Below are 12,939 nucleotides of genomic sequence, written 5' to 3'. Positions count from 1 at the left end.
GTGGGGAGATTAATGAGATAGGGGAGATGTGGAAGGAGATACGGAGGTTGAGGGCGCCGGTACTCAAGAGAGGAAGCCCTTTTTCACTAGCCATCTTGGAGGAAGGGCTTCCTCCGAATTTCCGACAATCAAACGTTGGAGAATACGATGGACATTCTGACCCCGAGGAACACTTGGGAAGATTCGAGAATGCGGCTCTGTTGCACCAGTTCTCAGATGGAGTCAGGTGCAGGGTGTTTCTGGGCACGTTGGTGAGGTCTGCCCAGCAATGGTTTAATACCCTGCAACCTAACTCCATACAGTCGTTTGAGGATTTTGCTACGGCTTTCTTGCACCGATTCACCAACAGCAAGAGGCATCGGAAAAATTATCTGAGCCTGTTTGTGATGAAGCAGCAGGAGGCGGAAACTTTGCGAGAATTTGTCCAGCGCTTCACCAGTACAGCGCTGGAGATACCGGCGGCTACCCCCTACATAATGATAAGTGCCTTTACACAAGGACTGGGAGGAGGGGAGTTTTTCAAGTCACTGGTCAAGAAACCTCCGGCGAGTTAAGATGATCTGTTGGGTCGAGCTGAAAAATATGTAAACTTAGAAGATGCCCAATGGTACAGAAGGATGGAGAGCCGGCCTGGAGGAAGTAGAGTTGAGGGAGCAGAGAGAGGAGGAAGAAAGAGGGGTGCGGGGGAAAGAGATGAGGACACAACCAAAGGTAGAGGACAATTCTCATCACATGTTCCTCTGAATAGGAGTCGAGATAAGGTGATGGAGGTGAGGGAGTCAGGGGAGAGGGGGGAGAAGTAGTAGAGGGTTGAGATCAGTGCTCGACCTCCGTCGCGGGGTAGAAAAGAGGGGTCCTCATCCAGGAGTCGACAGAGGTCTCGCTGATCCCCTAGGCGTGGTCAAGGCCTTCCATGGATAAATCAAAGTATCGGGGAGCAGAGAAGGGAAGGTCGATGTCAAGATGTCCCTCAGGAGCCTGTCGAACCGAGTAGGGGAATGAATGATGATAACCACCCTACGAGAGAAATGATTCATATGATCTCGGGGGGTGCTACTGATGGAGACTTTGGGCGAGCTCGGAAGGCATATGGGAGAAGGTTGGAGAATTTTGAAATATCTAGGGTGCGGACTTACCCCGGGATCCTGTCATCAGTTTTGGACCGGATGACCTCCGAAGCATTGTGGCTCCTCATAACGATGCCTTTGTGGTAATGGCCACCGTTGCCAATTACGATGTGGCACGAATCTTTATTGATAATGGAAGATCTGTTAATATCCTGTTCAAGAGCACTTTGGATAAGATGAAGGTGGAGGGATTTGAGTTCGAGCCAATCTCTACTCCTCTATATGGATTCACAGGACATGCCATCCCGCCGCTCGACCAGATTGTCCTTCCTCTATCTTTGGGACATGAGCCTCGGCGGGTAACAAAAATGACAACATTTACTGTGGTGGACACCCCATCTGCTTACAATGGAATTCTGGGGCGACCAGCTCTAAAGGATTTCAGAGCTGTAGCGTCCACGTATCATCAGAAGTTGAAGTTTCCTGTAGGGAAAGAGGTTGGAGTTTTATACGGGGATTAGAGGGTCGTACGTCGGTGTTATGAGGGGATAGTGAAAGAAGAGGGGAAGAGAGCGCGTGTAGAGGTTCACATGATTAAGAGAGGAAGAAGTGAGTGACTTTGTCCCAAGGAGGTATAAGAGGAGCATAAAAGTTGGAGAAAGCGCAGGGCAAGGCTTCAAAGAGACTTTGAAATGCTTACCACCTCAGAAAATATTATTATTGAATTTATTGTTGATGTATTTCATCTTTGCATTTTCCCTGTAATTAGTTGGAACTCAATAAAACCAAGTTCTTATATTAAGTTCATGAATGTTGTTGTATTGGGGTGGAAGAGAAATTTTATTTTCCTGCTATGGCATCGCCTAGCAGAGGAGCGTGAAAGAGAAATTTTATTTTCCTGCTAAGGCATCGCCTAGCAGAGGAGCAGAGTTGGGGTGGAAGAGAATTTTTTTTTCCTACTAAGGCATCGCCTAGTAGAGGAGCAGCGTGTAGAAGAAAAATTTTATTTTCCTACTAAGGCATCGTCTAGTAGAGGAGCTAGAGAGTGACGAGGTGAAATTTTTATTTTCCTGCTAAGGCTCGACCTAGAAGAGGAGTTAGAGGGTGGAGGTGTTGAATTTTTATTTTCCTGCTAAGGTATCACCTAGCAGAGGAGTTATGGGGTGGCGGTGTTGAATCTTTATTTTCCTGCTAAGGTATCACCTAGCAGAGGAGTTAGAGGGAGAGGTGTTAAATTTTTATTTTCCTGCTAAGGCCCGACCTAGCAGAGGAGGTAGGGAGTGGAGGTGTTGAATTTTTATTTTCTTGCTATGGCCTGACTTAGCAGAGGAGTTATGAGATGACGAGGTGAGAGTTTGATTTTTCCTGCTAGGGCCCGGCTTAGCAGAGGAGTTAGAGTGTGAAGGTGTTGGATTTTTATTTTTCTGCTAAGGTAACACCTAGCAGAGGAGTTAGAGAGTGGAGGTGTTGAATTTTTATTTTCCTGCTAAGGTATCACCTAGCAGAGGAGTTAGATGGAGGAGTTGAATTTTATTTTCCTGCTAAGGCATCGCCTAGCAGAGGACTTCGAGGGCGGGGGCGTTGAATTTTATTTTCCTGCTAAGGCCCGGCTTAGCAGAGGAGTTATGAGATGAGAGTTTGATTTTTCCTGCTAAGGCCCGGCTTAGCAGAGGAGTTAGAGGGTGGAGGTGTTGATTTTATTTTCCTGCTAAGGCCCGGCTTAGCAGAGGAGTTATGAGATGACTACGTGAGAGTTTGATGTTTCTTGCTAAGGCATCGCCTAGCAGAGGAGCAGAGTTTGGGAGAAATTAAATTTTATTTTTCCTACTAAGGCATCGCCTAGTAGAGGAGCAGAGTTTGGGAGGAGAAAAATTTATTTGGTTTGTCTATAACGAAAGATGTTTGTCGCTGCGAAAATTACGGGGATCGACCTGCCCGATCAGCTCGTGGGGGTGTGGGGGCAACACCCCCATAATTTTTTCAGAAATCACACAACCATTCGCAAGGGAATGTATCAACATTCTCAACGTACTGGCCGAGCGTGCGCGTTGGGCTGGTGGGCGAGCTCGACGTCGGGCGAGCGTGGCGCATAACTTGTGGGCGAGCTCGGCTCGGGCAAGTGGGCGCGCTAGGGCGAGGCGCTCTCGGCGAGGGCAGGCGGGTGCTGGGCGAGGGTGGGCAGGCGCTCGGCGACAGCGAGCGTGGCGCTGGGCTTGTGGGCGAGCTCGGCGAGGGCGAGCGTGGCGCTGGGCGACCATACGTGCTGGGCGAGCATGCGTGCTAGGCTGGGCGAGCGTGGCACTGTGCACTGTCGATGTGATGGGGCTGAGGCAAGGCGAGGGTCGAGCGTGGCTGGGGTGAGGCGAGGGGCGCGGCGATGGGGCTGGGGTGAGTCGAGGGGGCTGGAGCGCGGCGTGGGCGAGGCGGTGGCCGGGGCTGCGCGCGAAGGTAACGGCGAGGTGATTGTGAGACGACGCTAGGTTTGACGTGCAAGTGAGGAATGGGCGGAGGAGAGCTGGATTGCGATGTGATTTGTTTCCAAATTTTTGGAGACTAACGGACGGCTGGAAGGAAAAAACCACAACTTTCACCCGGTAACCCCAGGACATCACAACTAATCGAACTTTGAACCCGCGATTCAGTTCGACTCGGGAGGGGGAGACTAGTGATACCCCAGGTATGAACCCATCAAGATCCGGCCCAAACTCTCAGCCCATCTCTAAGGCCCACAGGTGAATGGCCCATGACAAGCCCAGGTATTCTCCTATAAATACAATGTTTGAGCGTATGATTATGGATTCACTATATTGTTTTCAGCAGCACCCTTAGCTGCTCTTCCCATATATCCTCAGTCTCTGACTTGAGCGTCGGAGGGGCTACGCCAGGACACCCTCCTGGCCCTCTCCTAACGATCTTATTTGTGATTTCAGGCTCAGGGTAATTTCGGAACCTGCGTCTGGATTAGTGACACTTGCTGGAATCGGACCTTAAATTTCCCGTGAGTATCAAGCCGGGTTGCCAAAAAGCTAGTATTTTAGTGGAAAAACCAACACCGATAAAATTTACGTCCCGGCGTGTAAAATCACCTCAGAACCCCTAATTTTCAAAAATATGAATAACCAACAACCATATTTTAAATAATTTTAAATAATTATTAAATAAAAACATTTTACGTTTTTCAGCCCTCGGTCTCCGTTCCTCGATCGCAACTTGAATATTCCTTAAAAATACAATTTTATGCATGATGATAATAATATCATAATTAACACATAGACATGTATGTCACATCATCAACTAGCAATTAAAATCAGTTAATTACTCATTTTTCATATTTCCTAGAATTGCATGCAGTTGGATTACGTCGTCTTAATTTTGGACCTTACAATTCCTCCCCCCTTAAATAAAATTTCGTCCTTGAAATTAGAACTTACCGAATAGATCAGGATAGCGACTCTTCAAGTCCCTCTTGGTTTCCCAAGTAGCTTCCTCTTCCGAGTGATTCAGCCATTTGTCCTTGACCATTGGAATGACTTTGTTTCGCAATCTTCTTTCTTGCCTTGCTAAGATCTGGACAGATCTTTCTTCATATGTCATATTTGGAGTTAATTGAAGAGGTTGATAATTAAGCACATGTGACGAATTCGATATGTACTTCCTCAGAATTGAAATGTGGAACACATTGTGAACTCCTGAAAGCGCTGGTGGCAACGCCACTCTATAGGCTAGCGTCCCAATTCTCTCCAAAATCTCGAACGGACCAATAAATCTTGGACCAAGCTTGCCTTTCTTGCCAAAGCGCATAACACCCTTCATAGGTGCTATGTTCACAAATACGTGGTCGCCCACTACAAACTCTAAGTCCCTTCGTCTTTTGTCCGTATAACTCTTTTGTCGGCTTTGTGCAGTCTTCATTCTCTCACGAATTTTGACTACAAGCGCGGCAGTCTCTTCAATCATATCTGGACCAATATCTCTTCTTTCTCCAACCTCGTCCCAATGAATAGGAGATCTACATTTCCTTCCATAAAGTGCTTCAAAAGGAGCCATCCCGATTGATGATTGGAAACTATTATTGTAGGTGAACTCCACTAGAGGTAACTTTGGTTCCCAACTGCCTTAAAAATCGATAACACATGGTCGCAGTAGATCTTTCAAAATCTGAATAACCATTTCTGACAGACCATCGGTTTGAGGATGGAATGCTGTACTGAACAATAACTTGGTCCCATCGCTGCATGCAGACTTTTAATCATCTGCATCAATCACACCTAGTGAGTCTAAAGACTCAACACACCATAATTTTGATAACAAGTACTACATATACATATCACACACAACAATGAAAAATACTTGTACTTAAAATATCATTTTCGTGCAGAAACATAAACTTTAAACATGAACATTATCGTAAACATTTTCATGATGCATAACTTTAAATAAAAGCATTTTCATGATGTTGCATCATCTTTAAATGTAAACATTTTCATAAATATTTTATGTCATCTTCAACATATTCATATACATATTATCATCAACATATACGTATTCCTTTTTCCTTTCGTTGGATTCAGATAGTTAATTGTGACTTTCATGTTCATCTACGTCTACGTGTTGGGCGATGGATCCATCTACATGTAACTACAGTACTGGGCGGCAGGGATATCAGCAACACTTTCACCGGTCAACTGAGCCCTAGCCTTACGTATTAACATATCATCGTATACATATTCGTATCCTCGGAAACACGATCGTAGGGCTCCCACTGGGATCATAATCCTCACGAAATTTCCAACATATCATCGTATTAGTCACAGTTATTTCACTTCCTTGAACGTTTCATATTCTCATCACTTTATAAAATTTAAACATGCATATAACGTTTTCCTTTTAAACCAAGCATGCAATATGTCTTTTAAATGTCCACGTTAACTTATGAAATCCATAAACATTTTAAAAATAACATTTTAACATATACATATCCAAGAACATTTAAAATAACATTTTGACATATTAAATCATATATATTTAAAATAACATTTTGACATATTAAATCATAACAATTCCATAAACATTTAAAATCAATTTTTTAACATACAAAAATCCTTAAACATTTGAAATAATCATATTAGCATGTAAAACAACATTCAGGGCAGTGCCATGACGTTTACTAATTTTTAGATGTAAAATTACCGTTTTACACCTAGATGTAAAATTTCACGTTTTTGACATTTTTTTTAATTTCATTGACTCTAACATATCTAAAATAATTATTTAAACTTACATGAATTTTTCCATATTTTTATTTGGCTTAAATCGATGACTTTTAAATTAATCTTTAAATATAACATATTAATGGGTTTTAATCCTGATTTAAACAAAACTTTAATATAAAATTCTCAAATTAAAAACTTAGGCCTTTAATAATTATTTGAGCTTAAATACAATTTTCCATAATTTTATAAGCTTAAAGCTAGGTGTTTCCATTAATTTTTAATTATCGTTTCGTGCGGCGATAAAATCTCGGATAAATCCAAAACTCATTATTTTGGTCCCGAACTTTAAATGTAGCTTTTTTATTATTTATTCTACCCTAGTGAGCCATGAACCGAACCCGTGGACTCATGGTTTCAATTTTAGTTCTTAATAATTCGAAATTGACCCTTGTAAGGACACACCGAGCCAACTCCTTATCTATTCAAGCCACACCCGAGCCACCTCGAGCCAAACCCTATCCAACCCATCTAGGAACCCTACTGACCAAGCCCAAGCCCCTGACCAGCCCCTTAGATCCTCAAAAAGCCCACTGCCCTTGACCCCTTTTGTGCGTGTGTGAGTTTTAGTTGCCTTAGGACTCCTAGTTTCCTTAGGACTCATCAAGCCATCTAACCACTGACCACCCATGACCTATAATAACCCTAGACCAATCCCAAACCCGAGCCACCCCCAGCCCAAGTCCCAGAGCCATGCAGCAAGACCCTGCGCAGCAATCTCCTAGTCGCAGCCCTTTCCTTACGTGATTTAAGAGCTTTGCCATGCTAGCACTCCTCCATCCTCTAGACCCCGACTCCCTCCACCTAGCCGTCCATGCACCACCCTCTAGACCTTCCTAAACCATGCTTGGAACCGCGCACCAGCCTAGGCGCTTGCACCAGCCGCGTGCCACTTTCTTCTTCAAGCGATTCTCGCGCATTTCCCTTCCTCCCTACGTGCAGCAGTGCCAAGCCACCCTAGGACTACTCCTAGCCTCTCAGCACGACCTTAGACAAGCTCCTACCAGCCCTGGCCGAGCACCCTAGGCCCATGCACACTAGGCCCATGCACACTATAGAGTCCCTTGGACCCCTACATGCACACAAATTCTTCAAAAAACCTCACGGCTCTCTTCCCTTAACCCACTATTGTTATAGCTTTAATCTATCATGTTGCAGCGTGTTTGTGCATGTTTCTAGACCCTTAAACTTGTGTATAACCAACCCATATTGCTTCCTAATCATGGCAACTCCTTAGGTACATGTAATTCATGATTTTTGGATGAAAATACAAGCATTAAAATTGACATATAACACAAAAACGAAATTGTTTCATGATGCACTTGTTTTTCATGCCCCTTTGCGTATTTTATGCACGAAAACGAAACGACGATGCGAAAAACGGCGACGTAGACACCTATGCTGAATTTTTCTTCAAAATAACGAAGATTTTCCTTTATAATTGTGATGTGTGTGTCGTGTTGCTGGTGGGACAGTTTGGGGAGAATTTTGTTTTGTTGATAGGAGTGGGCGTGGGGTTTGGTAGGATTTAGGGTAGGTTTTTAGCTTTTAATATTGCTTAAAACCCAAATTAAACTCTAATTGCTAGTTTAGGCCCATTATCCATGTCAATTAGGCCCATTTATCCCATTAGTGTTTATTTAAATTATTTTGTTTAGAAAAGTTTGTGAATTTAATAGCCGGGTTTTCAACACGTTCGTATTTTTGTTGAAAACCCAACACCGGTAAAATTTACGTCTCGGCGTATAACATCAGCTTAAAACTCCTTATTTTCAAAAATAAGAAAAATCATCAACCATATTCTAAATAATTATAAACAATTATTTAATAAATTTTTTTTCTAATTTTCAGCTCTCAGTCTCCGTTCCTCGATCGCAACTCGAATATCTTTTAAAAATACATTTGAATGCAACCATGCAGAAAAGTATATTTTAAGCATGTAAATATGCACATCATAATTAATTAATGGAATTAAAACAATTAATTGAAATACACAAGGAATTTAATAACTTGCGTGCATGTGGTTCGCGTGTATTTTTAAATTTTCGGGGCGTTACAGAAGTAGCGGACCATGTCCTAGATTCATATTGGAGCAATCCAAATTATGATAAAAGCTACTTTCAAAGAAAGAATAGATTCATCCATTGATATTTTTATATGCAATAAAAGAATGTTGAACCTTTAAGATTCAGTACTGGGAACTATCTCTGGAAATCTTTGCGTAGGAAAGATTGTAGGTGTAATCTATCTAAGAATTGCCTACAATTTGGCAATCAAGATTTCAGTCGAGCATTGACATTACATCAGAATTTCAAAGAAAAAAAAGCTAATGAAAGAAGGTAATAGACCATATTCTATTACCTATCAAATTTCACAGGCTCTATCTAATACACATCATTCAGAATTTTTTTTTATTAGAAATGAGTTCATTGAAATAACTGAGATATTCGGAAAGGTTGCTTAGGCAATTTATCTAGTTAGTTGAGTTTCCCTTAATACATGAAACAGATATCCAAATACAAGACAAACTGATTCTACAGAGGAATCAAAGTCTTAGATTGAAATCAAGAAGACAATCTTTTCAAGGGTAGAGAATTACAAGTTACAAGTGGGGAAACGCACATGTCCAAGAAACCCAACAGGAGCTAAAAAGCTTTTCTACAATAGGAAAGCTGTAACATACCGTACTTTAACTATTTTAAAATTTGTGGAAAGCTTAAAATTTTCTTAAATACAAAATAAACTTTCAAATTTGTATTAAAATAACTTGCTTGTCTAGAAACCTTTGCAATAAAAACAACCACAACCAAGTTTGCCAAAAGTATTAATCGTTTCAAGATCATAAACCACTTCATGTTCAGAGTATTTGAAATGACATGCATAAAACTATTCATAAAAACATGGGAGGTCCTCGGGTTTAGTCTCCTGCGCAGTCCAAGCCAGCTCATCGGTCCCCGTTCATAATTTGGTCACGAGACATTTAGCATACCTCAAAAACTTAAAAGTATATTATTTTGCACGTCGAACATACTTACTTGGCGTTGAGGGATTCGTTGGATCTCACTTGGGGCCATTGCTGCACATACTAACATGAGTTCGAATACCTATCTTGCATAACTTAGACGTGTAGTCATGCTCACACACAAAAATGACAAAATGTTCTTAATCTCTCGGGACTTGACCTTGTTTAATCATCATGCTCAATCATAACATCAAACCCCAACACAATCCAAAAAAATATATATTATTTTTTTTAAAAGGGGTACACGGACCTCGTGTAAGGGTCCGGGTACATGCTGGAAATTCGCATTTTGAAGGAAAAAGGGCACGGACCCCGTGAACGGGTCCGGCTTCGGGTCCGTGTAGGTGCTGGAATCGTGAACAAACGAAATTCTCTACACTTGTGACTTAATCCTACCTCAAGACCCATTCCTAGGTGCTAAGGCACTTATTCAACTCAAACAAACACCCCAAAACACCTACGCATCACACAACACAACCCAATCTATGAACACAACATTTGACACCCAAAACGCATCCTACGACTTCTAATGCATAGAAGTGCCTATCGATGCAAACCGACACACCAAAAACCATCCCAACATCATACTCAACATACTTAAACACATCAGTGAACACCCGTCGATCTCCAACAAAGCCTGCAACAATAAAACTTCAAGAACGCATTTTTCAGAAAAACACAGTTTGAGCATTCCCACAAATAAGATCATAACTCACTCATTTCTTATCCAAATATTTCGAATATACTGTCAAATCGAAGGTATCAAAAAATTCTATGTTTTATATGTTGAAAGTCTTTCCAGAAAATCGACCGGAAAGTCGCAATATTTAAAATGACAGAAAATTTTTAGTTTTCAGATCTAAAATCGTTCCAACAAATTTTTGCTCAAACTTTGTACAACATACATGAATTTTTACACATAATAAACATAACAACAAATACTATGACGAGATCGATGCATAAACGAAAGAATATACATGCCTTTTGATATTTAACGTTACCGAAACGACGACACCGAAGCGGGAAAGATGCGAGGGTTGATCCGGGACGAACGTGGCACGATTTTCTTGAAGTAAACGAATGAGAATTGCTGGAAAAATTTCAGAGGAGAGGGACTGCTGCTACTAGAGACAAGAACCCTAGCTTTTCTTTTTTTAAAAAAAGAAATGAATTGTATAAATGTGTGTTGTGTGATTTACGTGAGCGAGTGTGTCAGAAAGTGTGTGTGTGTGTGTGTGTGCGAGTGAGTTTAGTGTGATTAGAGAGGATAAAATTGCTTAATTACCTATTTAAAATGCTAATAAAAATGTTAACCCACTAATTACTTTCACAAAGTTTTTCCCTACTTAAAAATAACACACACCATTGATAAGCTTTTAAAAATTTTGAACTTTAAATCACCTAATAAAAAATTAGGTTTTAAAATACTAACAACTTAATAAAACAAAAATGCCCCAAACTTCACTTAAAATAAAATACCAAATTTTAAAATTTCCAAAATCGTCGCCAGTCTCTTTTCCTCAATCCAGCATCTAATAATCGCCTGAAACATGAAACTCGATAAACATTTTAACGTGCTGATATATTGCTAGGAAATAATATTCTACAAATGTTCATTCCTATACTCAAGAAAATGAGACTAGGCGATTAGTGTTCACAACACCTTGTGATCATAAAATTATAGTCCAGTGATTAAGAGACGTATTTTACAGAAAATTGCCCATTCAATTTTGCAGCAAACGTGGTGATGAAAGAAAACTTCTGAATTAAAAATGAAAGATTCTAGAAGGTTTGGAGAAACAATGCTTCAACTAGATATAAAATGCCTTAAGATAGATCTACATAAAAATGAGGTAGAGTTTGAATCTAAGGTATCATTTGAAGATGTCAAGAAAATGATCAAAGAAAATTACAATGAAGATCCCTTGGCATGGTGGGCAAAAATCAACTCAAAGCTTGCCTTAAAATTAAGGAAATAAAGAGTATGATTTTATCTGTTGCAAGCCTATCTCAATCAATATAATTGATCAAAGGGATATGCAGATTATAATCAAGGAACATTTGGACCTTGGTTTGATAAAAACAGGAATTTCACCATACAGCAGCCCATGATTTCTGGTAAGAAATCATCGTGAAATAAAAAGGAACAAACCCAGATTAGTTATTAATTATCAAGAAATTAATAAGATTCTGGAGTTTGATGGGTATTTTATAACTAGCAGAGAACATCTAATCAGTTGCATACACAATGCAAAGATATTCTCTAAATTCGATTGTAAGTCTAGATTTACCAGATTCAGATGCAGGAAGAAAGCAAGAAATTCACAGCTTTCTCCACACCACAAGGACATTATATCTGGGAAGTATTACCAATGGAAATGGCTAATTCACCTCAGATATTTCAAAGAAAAATGGATAATCTATTCAAAGATTAATTTAAATTTATATTTGTCTATATTGATGATGTTCTAATTGCATCTAAAAATATGGAATAACATATGAAGCATCTAGAGATTTTCTTTGATGTTTGTAAAAAGGAAGGACTTGTTCTATCAGAAAAAAACAGTCATTGCCACAAAAAAGATAGAATTCCTCGGAATAGAAATCGACGAGTCAGAATAATTTTGTAGGATCATATAGTAGAGAAATTGCAAAATTTCTCAAACGAGTTAAAAGAAAAGAAACATCTTCAAAGTTTTCTAGGAGTTGTTGATTTTGTTGGGATGTTTATTAAAATTCTAGCAAAACACATAAAGGTGTTCAGTCCATTACTGAAAAAAGATGCAAAATTTATATGGACAAAATAACACACACATGTACGTAGTCAACTAAAGGAGATTTGTAAAAATCTTCCAAAAATGGCTATTCTCAGGATGAACATGATCTGGTATTATATACAGATACCAATGATCATTGGTGGGTGGCAGTTTTAACCAATCTCACACCAGAAGGAGAACATCTATGCAGATATTGCAGTGGACTTTTCTCGGATGCAGAAGCCATAAGAAGTCATATCAACGAAAAGGAATTCTGTGCAATAAAAAGGGCTTTTGAAAAATGGCCATTATTTTTACATGCAAAGAAATTTACTTTAAAGGTTGATAACACACATGCGAAAGCTTTCTTAAGGAATATAATAGAATCTAAACCTGAGAATACAAGATTATTAAGATGTCAAGCTCTATGTCAAAATTATATTTTTGATATTGTGATTATAAAATCTCATGAATATATTCTTGCAGATTTTTTAATAAGAGATGGACATCGGTGAAATCGATGCCATCATGAAAATGCAGAGGCATTTGAGGGAACACCTTGAAATGCTTCAAAACGATTTTAACAAGCTGGTCTTGAACGCAGAAGTTGCGGGAAGGCTACAACAAGCCGATAAGAGAGTTGTCTCTGATCGAATTACAGGATGTTTACAGGCATATACTCAGTTATGGTCTGTAATACAAAGGTCTATCCTTCAAGGCATTTAGAAGCCATTGGTTTCCAAAAGGAGAGTTTTCGAGTACAAGACTCTATATCTGGAGCAGGGGATTCAAATACCCCTAGCACAAGTGTTAAGTCGGGATCA

At 40.0% G+C, this 12,939-nt stretch overlaps 1 protein-coding gene across 1 annotated transcript; it reads left to right on the top strand.

The window, feature by feature from the left end:
- The first annotated feature begins 617 nt into the window (after positions 1 to 617).
- LOC140806285 (uncharacterized) lies at positions 618 to 1,588 on the top strand. Its single transcript, XM_073162854.1, has 2 exons — positions 618 to 770; positions 1,124 to 1,588. Exons 1-2 carry the CDS (start codon positions 618 to 620, stop codon positions 1,586 to 1,588), a joined length of 618 nt encoding a protein of 205 aa, XP_073018955.1.
- Positions 1,589 to 12,939: the final 11,351 nt, after the last annotated feature.

This window comes from Primulina eburnea, chromosome 1 (genome assembly GCF_022965805.1).
Source record: "Primulina eburnea isolate SZY01 chromosome 1, ASM2296580v1, whole genome shotgun sequence".
Classification (NCBI taxonomy): domain Eukaryota; kingdom Viridiplantae; phylum Streptophyta; class Magnoliopsida; order Lamiales; family Gesneriaceae; genus Primulina; species Primulina eburnea.
Note: the sequence above shows the minus strand (reverse complement) of the source record. Positions and strands in the feature narration are given on the sequence as shown.

What these genes read in the sequence shown, in the direction of transcription:
- LOC140806285 (XM_073162854.1), top strand. Translation starts at nt 618, where the DNA reads ATGGAGAGCCGGCCTGGAGGAAGTAGAGTTGAGGGAGCAGAGAGAGGA. An exon ending in GTCGAGATAAGGTGATGGAG is followed by an intron (nt 771 to 1,123) that starts GTGAGGGAGTCA and finishes TGAAATATCTAG; the next exon opens with GGTGCGGACTTACCCCGGGA.